The following is a 26,903-nucleotide window of genomic DNA, read 5'->3' on the forward strand; positions in this document are numbered from 1 at the left end:
ACAAACGCACACACACACGCACACACACACACACACGCACACACACACAAACGCACACACACACACACGCACACACAAACGCACACACACACACACACACACACACACACACACGCACACACAAACGCACACACACACGCACACACACGCAAACTTTATTAGAATGTTCGCTATTTAATCTAAGTAAATAAATAAAGGCACAACATTTCAGTAACCTTTTAAAAGCAGAGATGCTGGAACCATTTCCACCTGCAGTCTCATGACTCAACGGTTTATATTGGTGATAAGCCAGTCTAATAATTTATTACATGTCCAATAATTCATTATTCAATTCACTAAAACCAAGCAAACCAATCAAACTACAAACCTACAGACAGTTCAATAAACCATTTATAGCTTTCATCAATAATTTATGCAGCTCTGCTTATTTAACAGCCTTTTTTCCCCAAATGTGCAAACATTTTATAACTAGTACAATTTATAATCTCATTTGGCGAACTTCCAAAAGAAAAGGAAGTTTTATTAAAAGCAGTTCTGGTGCAGTTAGCACGTGATCTTAAAGTGACAAATATTCATGATCATTTGCATTAAAAAGATTTTCAAAATCATATTTAGGACGAATCTGACAATGACATGAATCTCTCAGGCACTTTTATTTAATTCATGAGGTTTTAAAACTAGTTTTCCTGTGACCAGTTAGTCAATGTAAACTATTTTAAAAAAAAGAGAATTGCTTAAATAAATAGTAAGAGATTCACAAATATACTGAAAGTTTACTAAACTAAAGAATCCAAAGTCAAATCTAAATTTGTCAATTTATAAACACTTCCCTCCCATTTATAGAAATATCTGGATCATAATACCACCTTTAAACTAGATGTGTTTCTGAATCCAATGGCACATGCAAAAGGTAAAGCTCACTTGTTTTGGGGGATTTTTGTCTATATTGACTTGTAACTTAACTGTCGGTGAGTTTAGGCCGGCAGAGAAAAGAAAGTTTCTCCACTACAAAAGGAAAAAGTCCAGAGTTCAGAAAGTTTGACAATAAGAGCAGAAGAAGAGCTGCAGAGGAAGTGGAAATTAGAGCACAGGCCGAGTTTGATGAGTCGGAGGCAGGGATGGAAGAAGAGATGAAACAGCAGACGGAACAAAGGAGAAGAAGAAGAGTCAGCGAGATGAGGAGATAACCGACACGGAGCCGGAGAGACTGACAGAGACATGACACACAGCAAATGAGTGTGTGTGCCAGGGAGGGAGGAAAACAGGCTAATAGTGTTTCACTGATCTGAGGAGAGCAGCAGCAGAGCAGCCAGAGCACACACACACACACACACACACACACGCACACACGCACGCACGCACGCACACACACACACGCACGCACGCACACACACACACACACACACACACACACGCACGCACGCACGCACGCACACACACACACACACACACACACACACACTGCAGGCAGGTAGCAGGAGGAGAGCCAGATGTTCTGCTGGAGGAATGTCAACGCTGGACTTTTCTGAGCCCAGAGGAAAGTTCACCTTCATCCATCTGATACCGGACGACTCCTGCTTTCTAAACTCAATCACTATAATTCACTCTGCTCACATCACATGACTCATTAAAAAGAGGGAAACTTAATTATTCCATAAATATAATTATTCTGCTTCTTCAGAGACATTTCTATTAGATTTGAAATAGTTTGGTTGTCAGACAGGAAGCCTGAGGCCTGCAGTGTCGGATGAAATGACCACAAAGTCCAGGAAGACCAGTAAAAAACCTGAATGCTAATATCAACACATCTCTACTCACTGGCTTTTAATACAGAGTGAGGGATTCATTTGTTTCTGCACAAATGAATCTGTTTGTATTTTGTTTTATGCTGTAATTATTAGTTGTTGTTTTTGTTTCGCTAACGCCTGTTGTTCTCTAATTTGCCATTTAAACAAATTTGATTGGATTTGGTCTCTTGTTGTCACTGTTTATTTCTGCTGACATATTATGTTTCTGTTGGGACATAAACACCATTATTAGCTCAGTTAAATCATGTCTGAATGTCTCTGCAGCTCAACCTGCCTCACTCTGACAGTAACGAGTCCAGAAGCTTCATGGATAAACTGTTTCCTCTTCTCATTTTAGCACAAAGAAACTCGTTCATCTGAAAATTTTGAAATTAAATTTACATTCCTGTTGCAGCACTGTTGATGAAACGATCAGGGAAACGTGTTGCATCAAGCGCTCTCTATATTATTATTGGTTGCATCCTTAACGGAGAGTGTTCTAAAACTCCAACAAGTTAAAATGCTTTTTCTTGTCTTTGTCAAATAGACAAAGACTGTGCACTCTTTACATCCTATTTCTTACTCTACGTTGGTTTGTCAGATATGATCACAATAAAACTCAGCAGTTTGTTCTTTGAGCGTCTCAGGTGTCAGACAGATGTGTGTGTTTTCATCCTCACCAAAGTTTTCCCCGCCCCAGATGTCCATGGCCGTGTCGTACTTCCCCAGATGATTGAACCAGGATCTGTCAATCACAAAGAGCCCGCCTGCGATGATCGGCGTCCTGACACACCGAAGCACAAGAAGGAAAGAAAGAAAGAAAGAAAAGAAAGAAAGAAAGAAGAAAGAAAGAAAGAAAGAAAGAAAGAAAGAAAGAAAGAAAGAAAGAAAGAAAGAAAGAAAGAAGAAAGAAAGAAAGAAAGAAAGAAAGAAAGAAAGAAAGAAAGAAAGAAAGAAAGAAGGAACTGCTTTCATTGGGTTCCTCTCATCCATCTGTCATGTTTAAATCTCAGGACCACAGAAGATGACACTTAAACATCACTCAACAACTGATGCTGCATTTTGTGTCGTATTATGGCCAATTTCCTGTTCCTGTAATTAATATCCAGACTATCTACTCATAAAGAAACTGTTGCATGTTGTGACCAAGTAAAGAAAGGATTAAATGTGTCAGGAGCTTCACGGCTGATCAGATGTCATAAGAGTTATTAACACATTAGCACGTTTCCCGCCTCTGTGTCTGCAAAAGGATCAATGCACAAAGGAGACAAAAGTGGAATAAACTGTTTTTCTTTAGAAATACTTCTAAGTAATAAAGTCATTAATGATTAGAGCTGTGTAATTGTTCATTGGATTAGGTTTTCTGAGTCGTGGCCACGGTCACTGCAGAACTAACAGGTCAGAATGAGGAGGAGTGGGCTCTGTTGCTGACTGCCGAGGTGCAGACATGCATCGTTTGTCATCCAGGCTGCAGCACGACGCCGCCGCAGCACGGCGCCGCAGCGCTCCACTTGGCCAGTCCTGACACAGAAAATGGGATTTTTTGCTGTAATTGTTTCAGAATGATGCTGGTCTACAGTCATCACTCTTCATTCTTGTTTTCTTGACTTGCAGTCTTAAGAAGTTTCAGTTGTTTGGGTTTCAGAAGGTCCCATCAATTCAAGCTGAAGGTCTTGATGAAATATATATTGTTTTTGAAATGGGAGTGAATCAGTTTGCATTTCTAATAAAGAGACAACCAACCATAATGACACAGTTATACATAATTTAGGAATCCATAACATAACTGAAGAACGGCCAAACATTTTGTCACGAGGGTCAAAATTGTTGAGTCAAAAGTAACAAAAACAAAAATTAAGAAAATAAAATAGTCTTTTTTAGTGTGTAGCAAAGAGATGTTATTTAATGTAGAATGAAAACTTAAACATGATTTTGTATTTTGAAACACATTTTCCCATTTTATGGCTCAATTTAACAAATATATTCATAGTAAAAGAACAAGATTTGAATCGCTTCCTTTCCAAACACGCTCTATATTTAAACATGTTTAAGGAACCAGATAAAAAACGATTTGGATGCAGAAATATCGGCTTTCCAGAAAAACTCTCTGGATGAATGTATACTTTGTGGTGTACCGAACATTTCCCACTGGAAGAAAATAATGTCCATAATAGATTTACCTTGAGTCCAAATAAAATCAATCTGGATTGTGCTGGATTTGTGTCATTTGAGGACCACACATGGTCCCCGAATCGCACCTGGGACTCCCTGCTGTGCACTCCTTTGTACACAAACTCCTCACAGCAACTTACTCCACCACACAAACACATTATTGCTCACATTCACACATAAACTGCGCACATTTAGAACCAATTAAAAGTTTCTGCTTGAACATTGGAACAGCAGACTGAGGTTAGACGCCCACAACGCCTTTCACCAACACATTCAACGCTGAACGTCTTCCATATCTGCTAATAGCCTGCAAGGAAGTGTTGAGATATTTAAATCCAACTCTGGTGTTGAATTGTTTTGGGGAACATTTAGTTGTTCTGGTGTTTCTGCCAGCAGAGATGATCCTAGTTCCTTTTTTACAGATTTACACTCACATCACAGGGCAGCAGTTTCACCATCTAACTTCATCAGATTGTCAAACAATATGAATACTGATGTACAAAAAAATCCTACATCTTTTTAGCAAGCAATTTAAATTAGGCAGTAGTAAAATAAGTCAGCCTCCAAATGAACATAATATTCTCAGTAACGTTTTCTAAGTCGAAATTAGATTAAATAGATTTATTCCTTTAGTGAATAAAATAAAAAAATGAAAAAATGCTTTTTGTATTTACTCAGTATTTTATCTTTATGCAATATTATAATAATTTTGATAATGTAAAACATTTAGAGTGACAAAAAAGCAAAAATGGAGGAAATGTGTTTTGTTTTCACAGCTTTGCCTGAAAATAAACGATATAAACCTGATAGAGTTTCTCTTGGGATTCAACATGTCCAAATAAATATAAAAGTAGTTCACAGACAAAATGAAGATTAAAGGTTGTTCAAAGCTTAAACCTGTTTGCTCTTAGAAATGATGTTAGATACTTTATTTTCTGAGGAATCCATCCACAAAAACATCAGTAATAAACACGTTAACATCAGAACTGGGATGTAAAAAAGCTGTTTTAACCTCAAAGACCAGAATGAATAATGGAAACTTCCAAATAAACCAAACTTCACGAGAGCAGATCAGCTGTTCAGCGTGTTAATGTTTGAGGTCAGGGCGGCTCTGACTGGTCCTCAGCGTAAGCACCTTTCCATGCCAGACATAAAGTTTTATTGGGTCGGGATTTAATGTGTTCTGTGCATTACTTGATCGGCTGGGTCGGGTCGGTCCGGCGTGCTTTCTGCTCCGCTGTTAACTGCTCCCACTTAAAATGGAGACTCCAGTCAAACCCTGAGCGATAAAAACAGAAAAGCGTGTAAGCATCACATAATGCTGCAAACAGCAGACAGCATTAATGTGCAGTGGCTTAAAGGCTGGCATGTGGAAATAAAGCCAATTATCACCTTAAATTCCTCTGTGCAATAAAACAGTAAATGTTTCAGATGCAGAAACTTTTAAACCTATTCATGAAACTTGTTTGAAATCTGAAGTGCCATGTTCCAACTCGTTACTCATGACTTTGTGACAGTAAAGGTTAAAGTTCATCTGAATTAAAGGTTGTTTAAAGTGTTGACCAGAAAGTAAAACAAGTTGAGGGAATATATAAAAAAATAGTAAATCTAAAGCCTCATATAAACTAAACCCTGATGTAATTTTAATATCTGTGTTGGTCCAGATATCGAATAATTCCAGATCGGTGGGGCAGATCTATTCGGTCTAAATCTATGCTTTGTGTTTTGAGTGACTGTTTTTAGAGATTATCACTGAATTTTGTGAACCATTTGAAAGTTTTATGGCAGTTTAATTTTACATGTTTGACTAAGATTATGAAATTTAAGATTTTGACTTATCAAATACATCTTAAATTCAGTGAATTTATGTCTGTGTTTAAAAAACAGAAATAATTCGGTTCAGCTGTTTTTCTGTGTTGCATTGGTATCGATACTGAACCTCAGATATTGTTATTGGTATCGGAAGTGAAAGCAGAGGATCGCTGCGTCCCAAATATAAACTGAGATAAAAAATTAACATGCCAAAATGTTAATTAAAATTTAAAAAAACTCTGTAGCAGCAAAAATCCATTTTCAAGGCATTGTTTTATGTCGGGAGCCACTTTATCTCCAGTTAAAAGCCCTTCATGAAATGATCTCTGACCATCGATCCCCTGTGTGCAGCTGGGATTGGGCTGCAGAGACTATTATCACCACTGACCGGCACTGATTGCAGCCACCCAGTGAGGAAGATGAGGATGAGACAGGCTAATAGCAGGAAACAGGAAGCTGAAAGCTCTTAGGAGAGATGATGGGTGACAGAACACTGAATTATTTTCTATCCATTTTGTTTCAGGTGAAGCTACATAAACCTGTCAGGATTAAAATAAGGAAGATTCTTCAGGATTTCTGATATGCTATCAAACTATGAGCTGTTATTGAGAAATTCATCCATAATCCGATCCATCAATAATTCATATTCACCTGCTACATTTGCATAAGAACCAGTGAAAACAAAGGAGAAAAAACCTATTAGAATTTATTGATGATTGGTTTTTAGAAATAAACACAATAATAAGTATCGTTGGTCGATAAGTTCTCCTATTAATAATTAGAATAAACAATAATATCATCATTTTGAGACCATTTTTCAATGAATATATTAATAATGGTATAATAATGCAAGTTTGCCCTCTCTAAAACTAATACTTTTAAAGTTTGTTAATAATATTGAACACTGGAACTGGAAATATCCAAAATAAAACACGACGATCAAAACCAATAAATGTGTTTTATACACATTTAATAAAAAATCATTAACAACCAAATCCATAAATAAAGTAGATTATTCTGTTGCAGTAAACAAAATAGCCCTCCAAACATTTTTAATCATCAGAATGGAAATTACTGAGCTCATTTGAATCTATGATGAAATTAATTGATTAATTGCTTATTGCGACAGAAACAATAGTTTAGTTTTTATAGCTCTTTTCCAAAACTTTACATTTTATTTCTAGACCCGTTAAATTGAGCTGAGAGAATCCAATAGAATAAATCCATCTGTTTTTAACACTTAAGCTTTACCTTGTAAAAAATAGTCAAAATGAAAGGGAACCTATGCAGGATACTCATGTTGAGGTGTTTGACTGTCGAGCACGTTTCAAATACAAGCTCTTATTGAAGGAAACAAACTACCCAGCGTCCGCCGGGGATCCAGCGAGAAAGAAAAAACGAACACAGAGAGCTGGAAGCTGAAAGGGAAATATTTCAAAGGCGTTTGAGCTCCAGAGCAGAGAGAGCAGGTTCATGAACCCATCATGAAGGGCCCGCTCATAAATCAGAAGCCCTCAGGGGTTTCTCTGCCATCAAAAGATACCCTGAAGGCACCTCAAAGCCATTTTTATTTTTCTGACTGAAGGTAGGAGAAAAGCATTTCCTCATACCTCCACGGAGGTCCGCTGAGGCCGCCACATAGGCGAAGGTGTCCATGTTGATGATGTCGATGACAGGGCTGACCACACGAGTTGGATCCTGGGTACAAAGTGAAAAACAAACACATTTTCACCCAAAGTTTGAGTTGTGAAGGACAAACAGGGGAAAAACTAACTGAGAAGGAAAATGTAAATAGAAACAAAGACGGATGCTACATCAGCATTCACACTCAGTTCCAATAAATGGCATTTCCAGTTCAGTGTGTGTTCATCTGAAAGTAACAGCACACTTCAAGGTCATGATAATTCTCACACTGGAAGGAATTTTCAGTCATTTGGCAGCAATCATGCAAGAAGCAGTAACTGCGGTGAGAGTGACCGCTATTTCTGTCCTTTTCAATTCAGCATCATTATATTCACTTTGCTGATGAAAGAAAGGAAAAATACAAAACCCTAAGATGGATTCAGAAAGAATAGAACTTTAATAAACTCTCAAAGGTTAAAGGTCAAAATAAATGGTTTTTATTTTTATACATGATGGCCAGAGGGAGGGAAATTACTTAAAAATGATCTCTACAAGAATTAGATGTAATCTGCATTGCATAGAAACAGCAACTGCGTCACCAGTAAGCTCCAATGAGAATGACACACTTTAGTCTTCAAGGTTATGCTTGAAGCAACTGACCCAGAAATGTTCACTTAAAGCTGTTTTTATTATAGTGTTGGGATATTATTTTGTTAGACCCCTTTTCACTGGTTTAAAGTTTTATTTCCAGCAGTCCTGTTCATTAAACTCTAGTTTATTTGGATAGAAAATCGGATTAGTTTGGTGAGGTATGAATGCACATTCAAACTCTGAAGTGGACCAAAAGAGGTAAAAAACTAGGTGACTGGAGACCGCTCCAAAATCAATCAGTGGACTTCAGTGCAGTGCATTCTGGGTAAATATGGCCAAAACAAAAACGCTAGCCTGGCACTAGTGGGAGACATGGCTAATGGTCTTTGACTAAAGCCGAAAGAGAACTTCTCTAACCACTAAAATCTCCAGTTTTGTTTCCATTTTGAGATGAAAGAAGGTGCATTCAGTGTCTTCTTCAGGGTTTTGTTTGTTTCCTTTCTTGGTCCAGCGCCCCCACAGGCAGAGACGGGACATGTTGCTCAAATGGTTTGGTTATCACACAGAGAACCACAGCAACTAAAAATGTAACAAATGTTGCAATATGGCCTCCGAATTGAACCGAATATATTGGGATGCAGAATAAAGGTAAAAAGCTCTTCATTTACAGCAACTCGGCGTCCTCACTCAAACCTTTACAAATCAATAAACGTTCAGCTTTAAAATGCATGTAAGCAAGGCTATGCTGGTTGCTGGGAGACCAAAGGATATTGTAAGTTTTTCATATTGCAGTTTAAACGCAGGTTAGAAAACGACGTCACAGAAAACATCCACTGCAACCCAACAAAAGAGAGCGCATCCTTAATTCCTCCCATAGAAATCCTGCGTTCACCATGTGGATCCAGTTCTAAATCATTTTAAAGTTAGCACTCCCAACATGACAACCCTTTATAGCCCACATATTTCCACCTCTGATGACACAGTTTGCTCTTTACAAGGATAAAAGTAAAAATGTTCCATCACACTTTCACTAACACTGCCAGACGTGGCCCCCCTGTTAAATCATGTGGTGTCCCTCTATTAGTTTGGTCAAACGGCTGGATGCGCCTTCAGCCGGTGATATTACAGAGCAGGTGGAGCGGTTCTGGACCATTAGCTGCAGGGTCAGTGCAAGGGGACGTGGGCAGCATCCCACCGTAGCTCCAGCCACATCGCAGAGCGCTGCGGCTGCCTTAATAGCTGTTAGGGTAATGACACTGTGCAGCACTCAGGGAGAAGCATTTGTGACATTAGTGTTGTAATTGGATGACTGTTATTTTCAAATCACTCCAGAGCAGTTTCTTAATTCCAGTCATTTTGTTCTTTCCACCTAATTTAAAATGAGAACATCTTATGGCTGGGCTGAGAGCATCCTGACCCCAGAACAATCTGCATCATCCTCATCATCACCATCTATTAATCGCCCATCTTCATGTTTCTCTCCTGTGTCGCATCGAGCTTATTAGCTTCGGATCCAGATTTTCCCACAACTCGCTCCCTGTAAACAGCATATTTTAGTTTTCCCATCTTTCATAAAGCATAAATTCATTTTTCATGTTTTCGGATTTCATCCTGTTGCATAAGAATGTTTTAAAGGTTTCTCAAAGAGAAGAAACTGTTGATATAGTGGAAATGTTATTCCTCGTTGATTCAGCTTTGTGTTTAGCGCGACAGATTGCTCACGAGAAAAAAACAAAAGCAACAAAGCAAAGGAAACTATGTTCTGAACGACCTAACTGAAGTTTCACAGATTTTTCTGTGTTCTTGTGAAAATTCATGGGAGAAACTCTAGAAATGTACAATGATCCTCAAAGTCCAGATGAACAAGAATTGGTTTCAGCTTTTAAAATATATTTTTATAAACTGAGTGAGTGGAAATAACATGGTTAGTGGTAAGAAAAAGTGTAATTATTGTAAACTGTTTTGTTTTGTTTATTTATTGCACATTTTGTAGCAGTCCAGTGACGTTTTCCTGAACTACACATCGTTTCACATCATCATCTTAAATTACATGTAATGAGAATCCATCTAAAAATGCTTATAACTTCCTATTCCCATATTTCAAACACCAAACATACCTCTGTAACATCTACAGACTTCCTTGTTTCTGCTGTTCTGGGTTCAGCCAATCGGCACGAAGGAAAGTGAATTCTCCTCTCAGATTGGCTGGTTTGCAAACACAACCTTCAAAAGCGTAGACAGTACGTCTGCATAAATAAAGGCTACCAGCATGTAATTTGCAAAATGTCATGCTGAGTGAACTGGTTGCTGAAATAAAGAAGTTTTCAATATTATAATTTTTTCTTATGGACCTGCATTGACTGACTTGTTGCAGCTGAGTGGGAGAAATACAGTGAAAATTATAACTGACAAAAAGATGTTAAAAACAAAATATTGTTGTTAAACGGTCTGCTGTGAATGATGAAACTATGACATTTGATCCTGAGTTATTAATAAACTTCTACATCACAATGACTGAAAGCCACAGGAATTAAGATAAATTGAAATACTGGTGAGATTTCAGCGCTCTATCAAAAAGACAGACAATTATTTTAAAGGTGATCGGATTTTAGAGCGGTGTGGGGTTCTGCTGACCCGGATCAATACTTCATACATTTAAATCTAAATATACGATTATAAAATGACCGGCATGGACAGTGACAAACGACTTGCTGGGCATTAAGACGCACGTACGCTTGCTGCGGGAATGAATAATGACGACGTCGACTCTGCAGCCCAAACACATCTGACTCGCAGGTGGATTTACTTATTGATCCGTCTCTCCACAGGGAGATCAAAGGTCTTTAATACCAACAAAGGATCTGCTGACTTGATGAATCGGTGGAAAACAACTCAGGAAATGAGAGGACACACAGAGAATAAGGTGAAGAGGAACTTGAGAGGCTGTTTGCGATGAATAAAAGTGGAAAAAAGTTACGAAACAACAGCAAAGACAAGAATGACACAGGAAAGGAGGAAAAAAGTGCCAAACTCCAGTCCGTGAGTGAATCACATCATTACGTTATTAACTCTGTTCAGTTTAAAAATATAAAACCAAGATTTCACCAAGTCCATAAACAAAAAACAGCTTCAATATTTTCGACTTGAACAAGTGAGAATCAAACTAGAGAAAAGAAAGAGGTCATTTGTTTGAATTAAATAAATAGTAAAAATGTGATGGCAACAGGTGAAGTCTGGCGATAAATGGAGGAAAATAACTGCAGGCGAAGAGAGCGGTGACAGACAAGAGCAGGAGTGATGGAAAAGGAGGAAGAAAAGATGTAAAACTGTGGAAGAACTGACAAGTGCCAAAACAGGAGCAGGCAGATAAGAGAGGAAAGGGCAGCGAAAGGCAGACAAAGAGGAGACACAAACAACGGAGGCTGGCGGGAGAGGAGAGCGTGTGGAGGGAGACAGTGCAGCACTTACTCCTTAATGAGAGGCAATCAGAGAGAAGGTTACTTTCACAATGAACACATTTCATTCCTGAGGCAAACACAGACACACTTTCAGGTTTTTCATGGTTTACAAGCTTTGAGGAACTCTGCAGATGTTACTGGAGCTGCTGATCCCAGTTTTTGGAGAGGTTGTGTTGGTTAGCATAGCAGCTCACCTGTTTGATCCTGTGCAGCAGGGGGGGCAGCCAGTCTTTGTTGACCTCACAGTGGCTGTCCAGGAAGGTCAGGACTTTGGCCCTGGCAGCGTCGGCCCCTCGCACTCTGGACCGGATCAGGCCTGATGCAGGAACACAAACAAACAACAAATCAACTCATGACTGCCATGTTTTCTTTTCAATTGTTTGTTTGGCAAGCAGACAAAAGCAGGAAGTAGAATGTAGCACAAGGCATTCTGGGTAAATTCAACCAAAACAGCACCTGAGTCTGGAGCAAGCAGAATAAATTTCTTGTGGTTTTCTTTTCATCAAAGACAAAAGAGAAATCCCTAAAATCTGACTCAATTTTGGTTTGCATTTCATGAAGAATGAAGTTGCGCTCAGAATCTTCTTCAGTGGTTCTTGGTGCAGCGCCGCCACAGGTGGGGAGGGGAACAAGTTGGTTTGGTTTCATGAAAACGAACCACAGCAGCTGGAAATTTAACGAATGTTGCAGTTTTGGTCCCAATCAGAGTCTACTGGACTATCAGGTGTGAAAACACACTGACAGCGCACATCATTACCCATAATGCCGTGCGCTGTAGTCCACTTCCTGCTTTTGGAGCGGTCTCTGGTCTGCTTGGCGTTCACATATGGATTCGAACCAAACCGGAGTTGAATTCAACCCAACTGAGACTGAAATGGAGTCCACAGTTTGGTCTGATTACTCATCCACAAACAAACCGGATTTTCTGGGAAAATGAACTGGATTTGGATTAAAGCAGATTAAACATGGCTGCTGTCTGGTCCGCCTGAAAAAGCAACAAGGCATGGTGGGAATGGAACCATCAGCCTCGGTGGTGTCAGTGCCTTGCTGCATGTTCTGAACCCTCGCTCTCAGGCCGTTTCTGGCCTCCCGGCTCTCAGAGACAGTCAGCGGAGGGGAAAATCGATGCGAGCTCTTAGAGGCGCTGTCAGACATGGAGACAACCTTTTACACTCTGCATGTACGTGTCAGGCTTGGTCTGGGAGAAAAGCTTCATCTGTTCACTTCTAAAGGACAGAAACAGAAGAGTGAAGGAGGAGAGTCGATGTGTGTGTGTGTGTGGTGACCAGGTCAGTTTTAAATGTGTGTGTGTGTGTGTAAATGAGCTAGTTAGGGAGGTCTCCCTGATGGCAGCCACTGTTCTCCTCTATTTGGTGTAAATGGTCTAATCAATACTCCCTGACACATAGATATATCCTGTGTGAATGTGTCTTTTCAGTCAGTGTGCGCACACGTGCACGGACGAGTGTGCACGGCGCCGAGGGTCCGTTGTGTTTGTGTGTCGGTGACATTGTACATGGGGCCGTGAAGTTCCACGCAGAGCAGTTAGGCCGGGGCTCAGCCAATTAAAAATCCCATTTCATCCTCAATAAGGCTTTATTTTCTGGATGGATGGACCCACACACATAAACGGAGCCACACGCAGGCCGGCACAAACACTGACGGAGGAATAAAGTGACCCGAGCCGGCAGCCGTTTACTTAGATGCACATAAACACATTCAGAGTCGACTCAGTGTACAGAGATGATCTTTAATCTCTGCTGGTAATCCACAGCTGTACGCTGCTCTCACTCTGAGCTTCTTCCTCTCTGCTAACAGGAACACACGTTAGGCTGACAGGAACGCTGGATGTGAGGTTCAACATCCAGGTTGTTTCAATTTTTGCTTTAGCCTTTATTTAGGGAAAGCCTGATGAAGATGAATGTTTTTTTCCTGGGAAGATTAACAGTCCAGACAGAGATTAGACTGAAGCATCTCCTCCAAAAGAGGTTGAACAAGTGGGATTCAAGTCACAGTCACTTACCAAAAACATGTTTTGAGAAACAATTTTGGACTCATCACTAATCCATCGTGTGATTTCTAACACAACTGTAAGAAACAATCAGCATATTTCCTGCTTTTTCCTGAAAACGACACAAATGACTCTAATATATCAGGAACTACAAGTTTTATTTGAAACATTCTGTGTTTAAAATAAAGGCAAGACTCCAGAGAGTTTTTCAAAGATCTAAAAATAAACATAAATGAAATATGTAAACAGTAAATGAATATGGCAAGCAGTAGAACAAATGTTTTGCTTAAAAAATCCACTTTGTTATGGGAATAACCCTTTGAATACACGAGTCAACTAGCATTGCATCTTGATATTTCAGCCCAGCTGCATTTTCTTTCAAATATTTTAGATACTCCAAATAAAATATCTGTATTTTTACAAACAATATGATAATTTTCTCCTATTAAAAATGCTTTGGATTAGGTTGAGGTTAATGTGAAGAAGTGAGAGGATTTATTGTGCCAGCGAGTCTCTGAAGCATAAACCATCTGTGGTTGACAGAGAAGACACACAGAGCCAGACTGGTGAGCTTTTATGACCATTAAAAAGATAATCAAGTCGAAAAGCCTAAAGCCATAAACTATTAACAAGCCAGACTGATGAAACCTGCTCCTGTGAGTCTGTAATGAAATCTTTCAGCAGCAACATGCAGCACAAGTGTTCGCTTTGTCTCTGAGACAAAGAGGTGAAGCCAAGGCAGGAGAAGCTAACCAGGCTGGGCAGAAACCAGGGAGACTTCAAGCAAAGAGTAACAGGAAGGAGCAGCGGGATCAGGTGGGGCAGGGACACTTTAGAGGAGAGAAGACTATTATTTTCCAGCTGTAATGTGAGTTCAAATGGTCTGCTCTCATCAAACTTCAATACCTGCTGGAGAGGCGTGTAAGTGTTTTCTTCTTCTGCTTTTCCCTGAGAGGAAACTGCTCTGACCTCAGGAAGCATCCGAAACCAAAGTCTTCTCCTTCAAACACTTTCAACTGGTCATTTCCTGCTTAAACGGGTAAAACAGCAGCAGGCGCTTTATTTACTTCCTGTGCTTCAGGTTTAGATCTCTTCATTTCTATCATGTGGCTTTTATTTTCTATTATTGCTCCAGTTTTATGATGTGTGTTATTGATCTCTTATCTGTGTTTCCTGAAAGCAGCTTAGCAACATTTATTCACAACCTTCGGTCAAATAACTGAACGGCAACAAAAACATCTCTGTTGTACACCTGTGAACATTATCATGGGAAAAGTAAGAACACCCTCACTGCTTCAGGATGCCAGCTTTATTAACTGATCATCTTCATTGTGACCACTGATAAAATATAATAAGTTTTTGTTTTTTATGGCTCTGGAGCAGAAGGAAGCATGTTAAAACAACGCCAGGGTTTATTTAACATTTATTTAACCAGGAAGAGAATTAAAAATCTTTTTCCCAAGAAAGTTCTGGCAAAGCAAAACAAGACAGTTTTAATCTTTAAAACATTTTAAACACAATGTTAGACTAATAAAACTAATTATATAGTCAATGCAGAACAACAACAGCAATGACTACAGGCTAGAAATTTCTGCTGTCCATCAATTCAGATCATTTGGAGGTAAAAAGATAAGGAGCTGCAAAACAAGAACCATGAAATCATTTTCTCCCTCTGCAGATGCTTGGCTGCAATGCAGAGCATCATGTTTGGAGAAAAAGAAACATTTTCAGCACCAACATCTGTTATCTTGCTAATTATTTAGCCTTGTTCTAAACCTTCAGCCGTGAACTTGTCTTTCAGAATAACATTGGTTATTTTATCTCCAGTCATCGTGTCATGGTTGGTTCAGACTGGGAACATTTGCTACGTCAAAACATATTTGGAAAAATGTGAAAGTAATGTTTTCAGTCATGAAACCAACATCACAGATGAGCTTTTTTCATTTGTTCAGCTTCTGTCATTTCAAAGGAACAAACATTCAGTAGCAAAAGGAAAAACCCAAAAACCAGAGACCTTTAAAAACATCCCACCTCCACAGAAGGTCTAAATAAAATAAAATAAATTAAATATTGTTTATTCCTTCCTTGAGCTCCTAATACCAGAAGCTTCAACACCTTGAAAGCCATGTACAAACACGCAGGATAATCTGCTGCAGGATTAAAAACACATTTTTAATTCTTTATGGCGGCACTAAGAGTTTTAAGATGTCAGAGCGCTCATAACCTCATCACTTTGTCAGCCTGTCACATTCATTTGTGTATTTTGTTTGCATTTTATATTTGATGCATGAAGGCAGCTGGAAATAGATTTCACAGAAAAATGACAAGCAGAGCTAATAGACAACATGTGAAATCAGGAGAACATCCACATCTACAAGAACACTGCTCAAGTTATTTATGTATTTGGCTCCTTAAATAATTTACTTTTGATGGAGATTTACTGAGAATTCAGCGGCTGGCCAGAATCAAACACAGTTCTCCAAGCTTTCTCCAAGTCTGCCTTTTTGCATATCTTGCTACTGCTGCATGATAAAAAGACTCGTAACTCATTGTGAACACACAACACTCAAACACGAGGAGCCAGAAAACAGCCAAAGGCCGTCAGGCTGCGTGTTGCCATACCTTCTCTCTTGTTGTTACGAAGACATTTGACTTTAGGCAGTTTGGTGAGAAGCTGGCAGTCGCTTTCTGGAAATGAAGATGAGATAAAAAACAGGATGTAATAAATGTCAGGAGTGCTGTGGGGAGCCGGGTGTGTCATCAGTTCCTTCACACGCTGCAGGCTGTTTCCAGCTGAAACTCTCCACAGCAGCAGGACAACGACTCAGAGCCAGCAGCGTGATGAACGGCATGCTGGGAGCTTCCTGCTGGATTCCTCATTTTATCATCAGAATATGTTCAATCAGTCCACTGGAATATGTTCTCAAAAGTGAAAAAGGAAACATTGGTTTTTAATGCATGTTTTGGGTTTTATGTCGGGATGCACCGATCCACATCTTTCACGTTCGATACCGATTTCTTTCAAATGGTTCCTAAAGTTCTCAGTATAATATAAAATATATAATATTACATGATGTTGCTCAGCAGAGAGCAACTCTGAAAACTGAAAAAATCTGTCCTTATGGATTAAACACATTGTCACCGATACTCGAGCTAGAATTTTTTTAAAATATTGGGATCAATGCATATATTAATATCTGATTGATGCATCTCTAGTTTGATATGTTGGAAAAGTAAATCCAGCTCGTTATTTATCCTGCTGCTGCGCCATCTTTGGTTATGTGTGTGTGTGTGTGTGAGTCTTTACATCTGACCTGGAAGAAACCTGCAGCCAGGATCTGCAGCCTGTGTCTGCAGCCTGAGACTGCAGCCTGCGTCTGCAGCCTGCGTCTGCAGCTTGAGACTGCAGCCTGAGACTGCAGCCTGAGACTGCAGCCTGCGTCTGCAGCTTGAGACTGCAGCCAGAGACTGCAGCCTGAGACTGCAGCTTGAGACTGCAGCCTGCGTCTGCAGCCTGAGACTGCAGCCTGCGTCTGCAGCCTGAGACTGCAGCCTGCGTCTGCACCTTGAGACTGCAGCCTGCGTCTGCAGCTTGAGACTGCAGCCTGAGACTGCAGCCTGCGTCTGCAGCCTGAGACTGCAGCCTGCGTCTGCAGCCTGAGACTGCAGCCTGCGTCTGCACCTTGAGACTGCAGCCTGCGTCTGCAGCTTGAGACTGCAGCCTGAGACTGCAGCCTGCGTCTGCAGCTTGAGACTGCAGCTTGAGACTGCAGCTTGAGACTGCAGCCTGTGTCTGCAGCCAGTGCATGCAGCCTGCGTCTGCAGCCTGGGGCTGCAGCCTGCATCTGCAACCTGCATCTGTAGCCTGAGTCTGCAGCCTGCTTGTGTCTGCAACCTGTGTCTGCAGCCTTCATCTGCAGCTGCAGCCTGCGACTCACCGTTGTTGCTGAAGTCGTCCACCAGGATGATCTCATGGATTAGATGAACTGGTGTCCGATTCAACACACTGCAGAGGAAACAAAACAGATCATGACACGTTCAGATACGCCTCCAACATGAGCCTGGAAATGTACAAATTAAAAGAAAGTAAATGCCAACCACACACACACACACAGATACACACACTCTCTCAGGTGTTCATAAAGCCATTACATATGCACAGCACAGCGCATGAAACAACAGATTGAAAATGTCAGACCAAATTCCTGTTATGAAAATGTATAATGTGTGGCATCTGAAAAACTATTTCATTAGAGCTGGAGATTGAAACATAAAAAATTCATAACTTTTACAGGAAGAAAATGAGAAAATGTGTTTTGTTCTGGGTGGGTTTCTGCTCGATTTTATTTCATTATTTCTACTGTTCAATAACCTTTGTTCATTATCCCCTCTGGATATGAGCGCAGAGGGAGGAAAAGGCAGGAGGACGAGGGGAGGAGTGGAAAAGACGAAGGCAAGGAGAGAATAAAAACCCAGGATAAAGAAGTGATTAGAATAATGACTGGAACAGGAGGAAAAGAGGAAATATTAAAAAAGAGGTGAGTAAAAAAGAAAAGCAATAAAAGCATCAGATTATGCATAAGCTCCTGAGAAAAGGAGAAGAAAAGAAGAACGCAGGAAAAAAGGAAGGAATAAAGTTTTATCAAGCATAGGAAACATATTCTGAAGGAAAGGAAACAAATGTAATGGAGAAGATTGAGACAGAATTAAAGATTCAGTCTGTAAAGCACAAGAATAAAGAAAATCACACCAATAAAACATTTTTCACATTGTAACCACAAATCTTAGTGTTGTTAATGGGATTTTCTATGATTTAGCAACTCAGAGTCGTGCATAACTGTGAAGTGAAATGAATCATGATTTTTAAAAATCATTCATAAAAATCTAAAAAGAGGGCGGTGCATATGAATTTCTCTGGCATTATGCTAATAAAACACGTTAATTTGACTTTGTGTCATATTAACTATTTTTGGAAATTTGCCTTAAATTTCAAATTGGAATAATTTCAAGGGGTGGGAATATTTATGTCAGTGAGAGGAGACAGATAAGTAAATAAAAATGATAACTGGATCTTAAAATATGAGCTTTTTAAATAGCAAGAGGGAATATAAGGTGCCAACAGCAGGCGGGTCAGAGTTAAGAGGGGTGAGCAGGTTGGATCCCGGACTCAGCAGGAGGAATGTGATGGATAGTTGGAGAGACAGGGACGGAGAGATAGACTGAGATTAAGGAGAGAGGGATAATAAAGGAGAGGGAGGGAGAGATGGCAGCCTGGTAAGGGAGACAAATAAGCCTGATTGTAACTCTGTCTCTCTGCAGAGCAGAGGGCCGATCGGGAGAGATGGATGAATGGATTGATGAATGAGATAGAGAGGAGGAGAGGAGGGAATATGAGGAATGTGTGGGTTTAAGAAAACAGGGAGGGAAGGGAAGGATGAGCTCAAGATGAAGAGAAATAAAAGCAGCAAAGAAGTGAAATTAGGTCGACTCATCAGTTAAAGCATAACCGCTCAAAATAAAGACTCAAAATATAAAATGTGATTTATTTTTTGAATAAAACAAAAGTTGAAAGTTGAGCATCCGCCCAACTTTCAGAGAAATTCACAGCAAAAAGACAGACGATGTAAAACCTGTTGTGATCCACTGATGAAGGGAGATAAAACTTTTTTAATGTTAATAGTTTCAGACTTAAAAACCACCTGAGTTTAAATTAATATCTGTATTTTTTTCTGCTTTCTTAAAAATCTGGGAGGCTCTTAATGTATCAAATTCCAACTTTTCTCTCCCTAATTACTGATTCTCCTTGTTTTTGATTCCCACCTCAAGCAAGCATTAAAACTTTTGTGCAATATGAGGAAGTAATTTTGCATCTTTTCCATTTCCATCAAATGCAATATTTCCAAACGTGCTTAAAAACATTCCTGGTTAAAGATATAACTCAGGAAATCATAAAGTTCATTGATAATTGGTGACAAAAATGGATGTTTCTCCAAATTTAGCTAAAACACGAGTGTTGAAATGTCCAGGATGCTCCCAAGAGGCTCTCAGTAGCAGTGGAGCATCTATAAATGATTGTGGATGAATGGTCACTAATCTGCTTCCTTTTTGTTTCTCTTGTATTTGCCAGAATCCCAGATTCTTCTCTTTCACACACACTGAAGAGTTTCTCCTCTCTGGTTCACAGCTGTGAGGCTTAACCTCCCTTCAGGAGAGCAGAGAGGGGAGCTATCTTCACCTCACAGGAAATATTATCACCACTGACAATACGCAGTCAGCTGCCAGAGAAAAGCACCTCTATATCTGTGCCACTCATTCCCAACTCTCTATATACCAATTTTATTTTTTTGGGTGGGGAATATTTTCCTGCAGCTGCAATTTGGAGAGCGCTTTCATCCAAACAGCCCCACGCTTTCCGAGATGCTTGTGTGGGCCCAGTGGGACTCTAACCCCACTCACTCTGACACTAACTGGGTGCTGCCGTACGGCTGCCAGGGTGTCGGGATCGAATCCCACGGGAGACACTTCTGCTCTGTATTTGTGTACTTAGAGTGGAGAGAAAGCATTCAGCAAGAAGGTGATAAAAGCTGCTATCAAGCTGCACCGCAGTTAAAGGAGCAGAGCAAACAGAAAGGCATAATGTCACAGTGCTTTGTTCACTCGAGCAGCATGCAAACCGATTGTCTTCATTCGAAACATCAACAGAACTTGCTGAAAAGCGCTGAAATCTGAAGAATGAAAGAAGATTGTAATAATTACAGTTCCAACAGTAACTGTAGTTAAAGCCTGCATCCTGCAATGTGCTTCCACAAAAAGAAACAAAAACACACTTTCCCCCCCGAACATGTGACAAAACCTCAATTACAGGTTTCAGATTGTCTTGCCTCTCTGCTGGCCAGGACTTGTGGGCTTTACACCTGAGAAGTGATGCTTTCAGCTGAAAAGAGCTACATTTCTTCTGCACAGCTGGTTACAAGACAAACAACACGGGCACTTTGTGTTTCTGGAGAAAGGACTGTTTGTATTTCTGAGTCAACCGCAGAATTGCTTTTTACTAAAGATTATTTCTGCAGGAGAGAAGAAGTGAGATGTATTTCTAATAGTTTTGCTCGTCTTGTTCCCTTTATCCCGTCTGAAGCTCTGCTGCGTTTTTCAGCTTGGTTTCCTCCCACTTTCTTCCTCTCTCTGCCTGATTGGTCTGCTGACAGCCCGTTCTTCCACCTTCCACCTTCCTGGAGTAATTCATCACTCTTTCCATCCACCTCTGCTTCTTCCATTCATTTGAGGCTGATGTATTTCTCCAACTTATTTCTCTGTCAAGACACCAGCAGCAGAGCAAGCATGACAGAAAAACCTGTTTCTGTGTGAAATATTATCCTTGATTGGGCCATTTTAACTCAATAATAAAGCTAACTGTAAAGTTCTTGCAGCATAAATCAGAATATGTCAATACTTTAGTTAACTTATTCATACATCCACAGCATATTCAGTTTTTAATTATGATCAATGCATTTCAATTGACATTTATTTTAACTTTAATTGCAAAGTGGAATTCAATTGTACTAAACGTTTTGCATTAAAAACTAGAAAAAATTTTTTGTTTTTGCAGTTTGGTTAATTTGCTATAATCAGTAGACAGAAACACTCCTAATTCACGTTTTCCTATTCTTGCATGGAAGCATTGTTACTAGCAAGATCTTTGATCAAATTACTGATAAAAGGGAGATGAATATAAATGTACAGCAAAGTTTCTTGAGTTTTGTTGATAAAAACATTTTTTATTCTACTTAGCATGGCTTTAGGATGTATTTTCTTCTTTAAAGCCTGAATTTGAAACATGACATCAGCAGTTTTTGAAAAGCCCTGCAGCATCAAAGCTCATCCACAAATAAAACTAAAATGTTTCCCAGGTTGTCCAAACACTAAATGCTTGTCACAGCTAATCTACGAAGATCCGTATCCAGTTTCGTTGATTTACTCTTCATGGCTGCTTATTTAGAGGATTTCCATGCACACGCTCATCAGTGTTAATCTATGCAGCATACAAGCCCTGAATGGCACCTAAATAGAGTAAAAATCTGAGGGCGTTGATGATCTGTGCTGCAGTGGCTCGGCATCCAGACTGAGTGTGTTTATGTTTTCAACCAAAGGTGGCTTATGTCTAATCAAAATGCTAAATGCTACCTGATTAAAATAAACACTATTGTTTCCAGGCATAACTTTGCATTAATCATTGTACCAATAAACCACCAAACAGGGAACAGAGATTGATAAAGAGTTAGAAGAAGTGCAGACTTTAGGTTGACACTTAATCAAACAGCAAACCTGCAGTAACAAGCAAAGACTATAAATCTTCCCCTTCCTTATTTCTACTAAATCCTGAGTGTTTAGTGGTGGAGGAAGTCGTCTGAACTCTTTACTGAGCGTTTTTAGAGGCAGTGAATCAGAAAGTGCTGATGTGGTGCTGATCTGGAAGCGGCAGCTCTACACCCAGATGAATGCAGGCTGCTGAGCAGAGCAGGACGGTTGCTTGGCTGGACTCAACTGTCTGATGGACCAAATAAATAATTAGAGAGCGAGATTTATTTTCTGGGAGCTTAAAATCTGATTTTAGCTAAAAAAGATGCAAAACCCCCAAAGCTAACCAGTCGCTCCCACTCTGGTCTGCTGCTCTCCGATGTCCCAGTATTAGGTTTGAAACCAACTCCAGCAACAACCACATTGAAGAGGTTTCAGGAAGTTCAATCTGCCCCCAGCCCAGAGAGGATGTCAAGTATTTCACTGAAAACATAACATTTCTAGAACTGCCAGTTGCACAGCTTGGTGGCTGCTGTGCTAAGTTATCATTGTGTGCAACATTAAACTGTATCTAAACCGCAAATCAACCTATACGTCTTTATGTTCATTCTGACATTTTTATGTCTGAATGTTGTTTAATTCTTTGCTACTTTGCAAACGTTTGCTAGTCTTGTGTAAAGTAGCATTGTGCCAACAGCTGAGGCATCTTAGCTTCCCAAAATGCCTTTATGAGATCTGTTTATGTTCACCAAGATGTAAATCATGTTGTTTTCAGTGATCAGTTTCAAATGTTTCAGTCAACATTAAGAACTGGTTAAAGTAAATTAAAATGCATCAACTGCTGATGTTATTTATCTCACTTGCTGCTACATTGTTTCAGATAATGATGCTCTGCGTTTAAGGCCAGTTTGAGCTTTCGGTGCCTCAGATCCTCCTGGTTCTGCTCTGTAAATAATCTTAAGACATAAAGCAAAACCAGCGAAAGCTATTAAAACCAAACAAGTCTGCCGCAGCGCTTCCTGCTCTCGTCCTCTGTCTGTCTTTATCTTGTGGGCTGCTTATCTTTGCTTAGCAGCAGCACAGAAGATGAGATCAATTTTTGGATCAGCCCTTGATTAAATATCGACAAGAAACGGCTCTGCCTCTGAAAGCAGCTCTTTGATCACAAGATGAAAAGATTTCAGAGTGCCCATCATTGTCTCTGAAATACAACTAATCAGCAGAGGTATGATTATCAGTAAGCCTGAAAGAGCACAAAACTCCAAAATGACACCCTTATATTCATGTAACTGCGGACATTTGATGTTTCTGTTGGACCCAGCAGACAGAGTGGGCTCCCAGTTGGATGCCGACTTCACTGCTATTGAAAACCAAACAAAAAAATCAGTTTTTTAGTTTCTCTCCGGAGAAAACTCACAAATAACTGGGCAAATATTAAAATGGGACATCTGATTCAGTGCAAACAGCAGCTTCAGCTTGGAAACATGAATACACCCAGCAAACTTTGAAAAGAGTAAGGATTAAAGTAGAGCCCCAACTATTTACTTTCTCAAGACAATAACTCCAAATTATTTGCAAAAAATCCACATATTCAATGACTTTTTTAGGAAAGTATATCTAAAATATTCTAAAGAAAATGCAGCTTTGGAAGCTTAAAAAGCTGCAAAGCTACTTGCTTAGCATTTGCAAAGCAGGCTGATTGGTTAAACTGCCAAACTATTACCTTGTGCAGCAAAGATACGATGGTTTCCACTGACAGTATTAACACATATCAGGTTTTATGTGGAGCTTCAAGTAATAAAATAGGCAGTTCTCAGGTGTGTTGTGGTTCCTAACCCAATTAGACCCCAATGAACTACATATTAGAATCAAAAATAAAACTTTTAATATCACCCATGTATTTCTTACATGAATATTTGAATATAATTTAAGTCGCTGAACCTTTTGATGATAATGCAATTTGAAAAGAAGTCAAAGTTTTTGTAAACTGGTGATTATAGAGTGAAATGAAAAGAACAAAATCGTAGAAATGCAACTAAATCTGATTTCCATTTCTGTGCTCAACAATCAGACCTTCAGATTGTCTCTTCAGTCATTTACTTTACTTCCTAATAATCAAATTCCACATCTGTAGCGTGATGGTGAGTGATATTTCACTGCTAAGCTGTCTGAGGAATCAGAGAAACGTCTGTTTTCTGTCCTCATAAGCTGCTCTGACTCACAGCAAACAGCAGATCGCTCTGCCGCTGGAAAGCACTTCAGCGTCCCCATGAAGACACCAAATGAACACTTCTGTTAAAGTGGCCACTCTCAGTAAACCTCCTCCTCCTTCAGTCAGAGCGAAACAGAAAAGTGCAGCTTGGGAGCCAACATACTGACACCTCTGCTGTGTGCAACAAAGAATAAAGTGCTAAAGCACAAAGACCTTTGAGGAAAGATCGTCCTTGAGTTCACTTTTCCACTTGATTTAATTGTGTTTCATTCTCCTCTGAGGACAGGCTGCTCAAGGCTTTTATCTTCTCCCAAAACACAAAGAAAAGCACAACAATATAAAAGCGGAAAATCTGAATATTCACTTAATCTTTGACTCACTGGCTTTTACGTGATAAACTTTGTGTTTCAAAACGTTTTCATATGATGCACACTCTTTGATTTAACTGCATTTAATACATTTAAATGTCTGATTTACTTGGAGATTGTTGGAAAACGATAACGTCTGATTGTTGAAGAAGCCCTAGAAAAAAAAAAACAGAGAAGCAATTTATTCTTTTTTTTGTTCCAACTGAAAAATATTATAACATTTAAAGAAAATAACTAAAAATAAAAACAGGTCCTACGTCGTATTTTAATTACAATAAATTAACATATTACTTTGTTGATTTATATTTCAAGAATAATAAAGAAATATTCAGAAAAATGACGTCTATTGTCTCAGATTCTTTCTATAAACGTACATAAACAATATTTTTATTCAACAACAACAATCATGATTTTAGATGCAAACATTTGTTTTGCTCAATTTGCTAAGCTTCAAACATCAGACATAAACAGATGAATTAAGATGTAATTATTTCATGACTGAAGGATTTTTTACACTGAATTTTAGTTCATGTTTGGACGTGTTTAATATCTGACGCGTGTGAAACTTAAAGGACCTGCTGCACCCCGGAGGGAGGAAATGTTCCAAATTCACAAAATAAAAGCGAAAAGCAGCTAAACTACTTCCAGCTCCAAGTCACCATGGGCAAGCTAACACACACACACACACACACACACACACACACACACACACACACACACACACACACACACACACACACACACACACACACACACACTGACACCCGGAGCCAGTGGGAGCCGACGGGAGCCGAAGGGAGCGCGGGGACCCAAGGAGACAGATTGTCTTTTAATTGGTTGAAAACTGCAGCGCTTTGAGAAGAGCTGAAGGGAGAGGACACACATGCACCGCACACACACACAGAAAACACACAATGTCCTCTGTGATAGTACGGAGCCGTAGCCAGTCCCTGCTGACTGACTGGCATAATGAGCTGAACTCCAGCCAGCACAGGGAAATGTGTCTTAGTGGGTTTCTTTTGTGCTGAATGTTGGTTGGTAACCAGCTGATAGCATCAAAATGAAAGACAGAACAATGACTGAGCGGCTCAGGGTCAAAAATGTCTCCAGATTAGATTCTGCTGCAGCATCACTAAATCAGCCAAAGGAAACTTTTTACAGTCTGCTAAAGACTGAGACTCATCACTCCTCAGATTTCTGACAGTTATATCTAATACCTTCACAGAGAGGGAGTTTTACACGCTATCTAAAAATGAATTATGTTTAACTTCAATGTTTCAGAACATTGTTCTATATTTTAGCTGAAATTACATTTTCTTACAGTTACTTATTCATGTTTGGCATTTTAGGGTGGGACATTTATTTTTTCTTTTTTTAAAGTTTTTCTCCAAGATGAAATGAAGCGCTCCACCAGCCAGACGTTCACAAACCTTCTAACTTTTTCTCTCAACTGAAATAATCTGTTCCCTCCACAACCTGGGAACTAATGCAATGACCAGCGAGTCTTTAACTGTGCTTAGTCCTGTTAGCATGGACAACATATCCTGTAGATTTTGGAAATATTTGCTGTTTATTTGCTAAAGTTACATTGAAGAAACAAACATTTCAGTAGAAATAATCTGTTCCCGATCCGTAACATGGGAAAAAAACCAAACCCGCAATCTCTGCAGTATAATTTTTATCATTATATGTCTGATGGAAATGCAGCTCCTGACGTCCCAAACATGAACCAAACTGGTCCAAACTGCAGAGTGAAGAGTGAAGCCGAGGTGTGTGTGTGCGTGTGTGTGTGCGTGCGTGTGTGGGTGCGCGTGTGTGTGTGTGTGTGTGCGTTACCTCTTGATGGTGCGCAGCAGCGTGGATCTGGCCTCATTGTGGAAGGTGATGATGATGGATGTTGCAGGAAGATCTGAGTCGTAGTGAAGAGCGCTGCACCTGCCAGCACAGAGAGTAATGAACATGACATCTGAGCTATTGATCCTGGGAGGAGTGTGTCATGTGCTACAGCTGTAACAAGTCACACAGGGATCAATGAGTTATTGTTCTGAGATTTGTGCTCGACGTGCTCAAATGAGCCGAGATGTTTAAGCTATTAATGCAGCTGAGATTCAGGAGGAACGACACTGCAGGTAAAACCTGCTGAAAATGGATTAAAGATCCATTTAACCACAGAAAACAGTCAGTTAGCATCATTATTGATGAGATGCTGCTTTATTCTCATTTAGGTCTGAATGCTTAAGGTTACAGAATACTTATCACACACACACCCCCTCACACACACAGTGATCAGTCCAGACCTGTTATAAATGAATAATAGATGATCCCCAAGACGCTCATTAAAATACACCATATAATGGTGAGTGTGTGTGTGTGTGTGTGTGTGTGTGTATAGGTGTGTGCTGTGTTCGCTGGGTCAGCAGCCTTCTCTTCTCAAAGAGCACACACACACACACGCCCGCCCACACACACACATCCAGTATAATGAGAGGACTGGCCTTTACCTATCAGATTGATGGATTGGTGACATTTTCAAACAGTAGCTGTGTGCTTGCTCTGCTCTGGCCTTCATGCTTC

General features: G+C 39.8%; 1 protein-coding gene across 1 annotated transcript in view; it reads right to left on the bottom strand.

Moving 5' to 3' along the window:
* galnt14 (UDP-N-acetyl-alpha-D-galactosamine:polypeptide N-acetylgalactosaminyltransferase 14 (GalNAc-T14)) overlaps positions 1-26,305 on the bottom strand; it is a 46,305-nt gene extending 20,000 nt beyond the window's left edge. The window contains exons 1-7 of the mRNA XM_055023955.1: positions 26,166-26,305; positions 17,393-17,460; positions 16,077-16,142; positions 11,638-11,759; positions 7,382-7,469; positions 5,154-5,238; positions 2,468-2,571 (exon numbers count right to left, since the gene is read on the bottom strand). Of these exons, the coding sequence (XP_054879930.1) occupies positions 2,468-2,571; positions 5,154-5,238; positions 7,382-7,469; positions 11,638-11,759; positions 16,077-16,142; positions 17,393-17,460; positions 26,166-26,290 (658 nt within the window). The 5' untranslated portion in view covers positions 26,291-26,305. The remainder of the gene's footprint in view (positions 1-2,467; positions 2,572-5,153; positions 5,239-7,381; positions 7,470-11,637; positions 11,760-16,076; positions 16,143-17,392; positions 17,461-26,165) is intronic.
* Positions 26,306-26,903: the final 598 nt, after the last annotated feature.

The sequence above is a fragment of the Poeciliopsis prolifica genome, unplaced genomic scaffold (assembly GCF_027474105.1).
Source record: "Poeciliopsis prolifica strain line A6 unplaced genomic scaffold, Auburn_PproV2 SCAFFOLD111, whole genome shotgun sequence".
Taxonomy (NCBI): domain Eukaryota; kingdom Metazoa; phylum Chordata; class Actinopteri; order Cyprinodontiformes; family Poeciliidae; genus Poeciliopsis; species Poeciliopsis prolifica.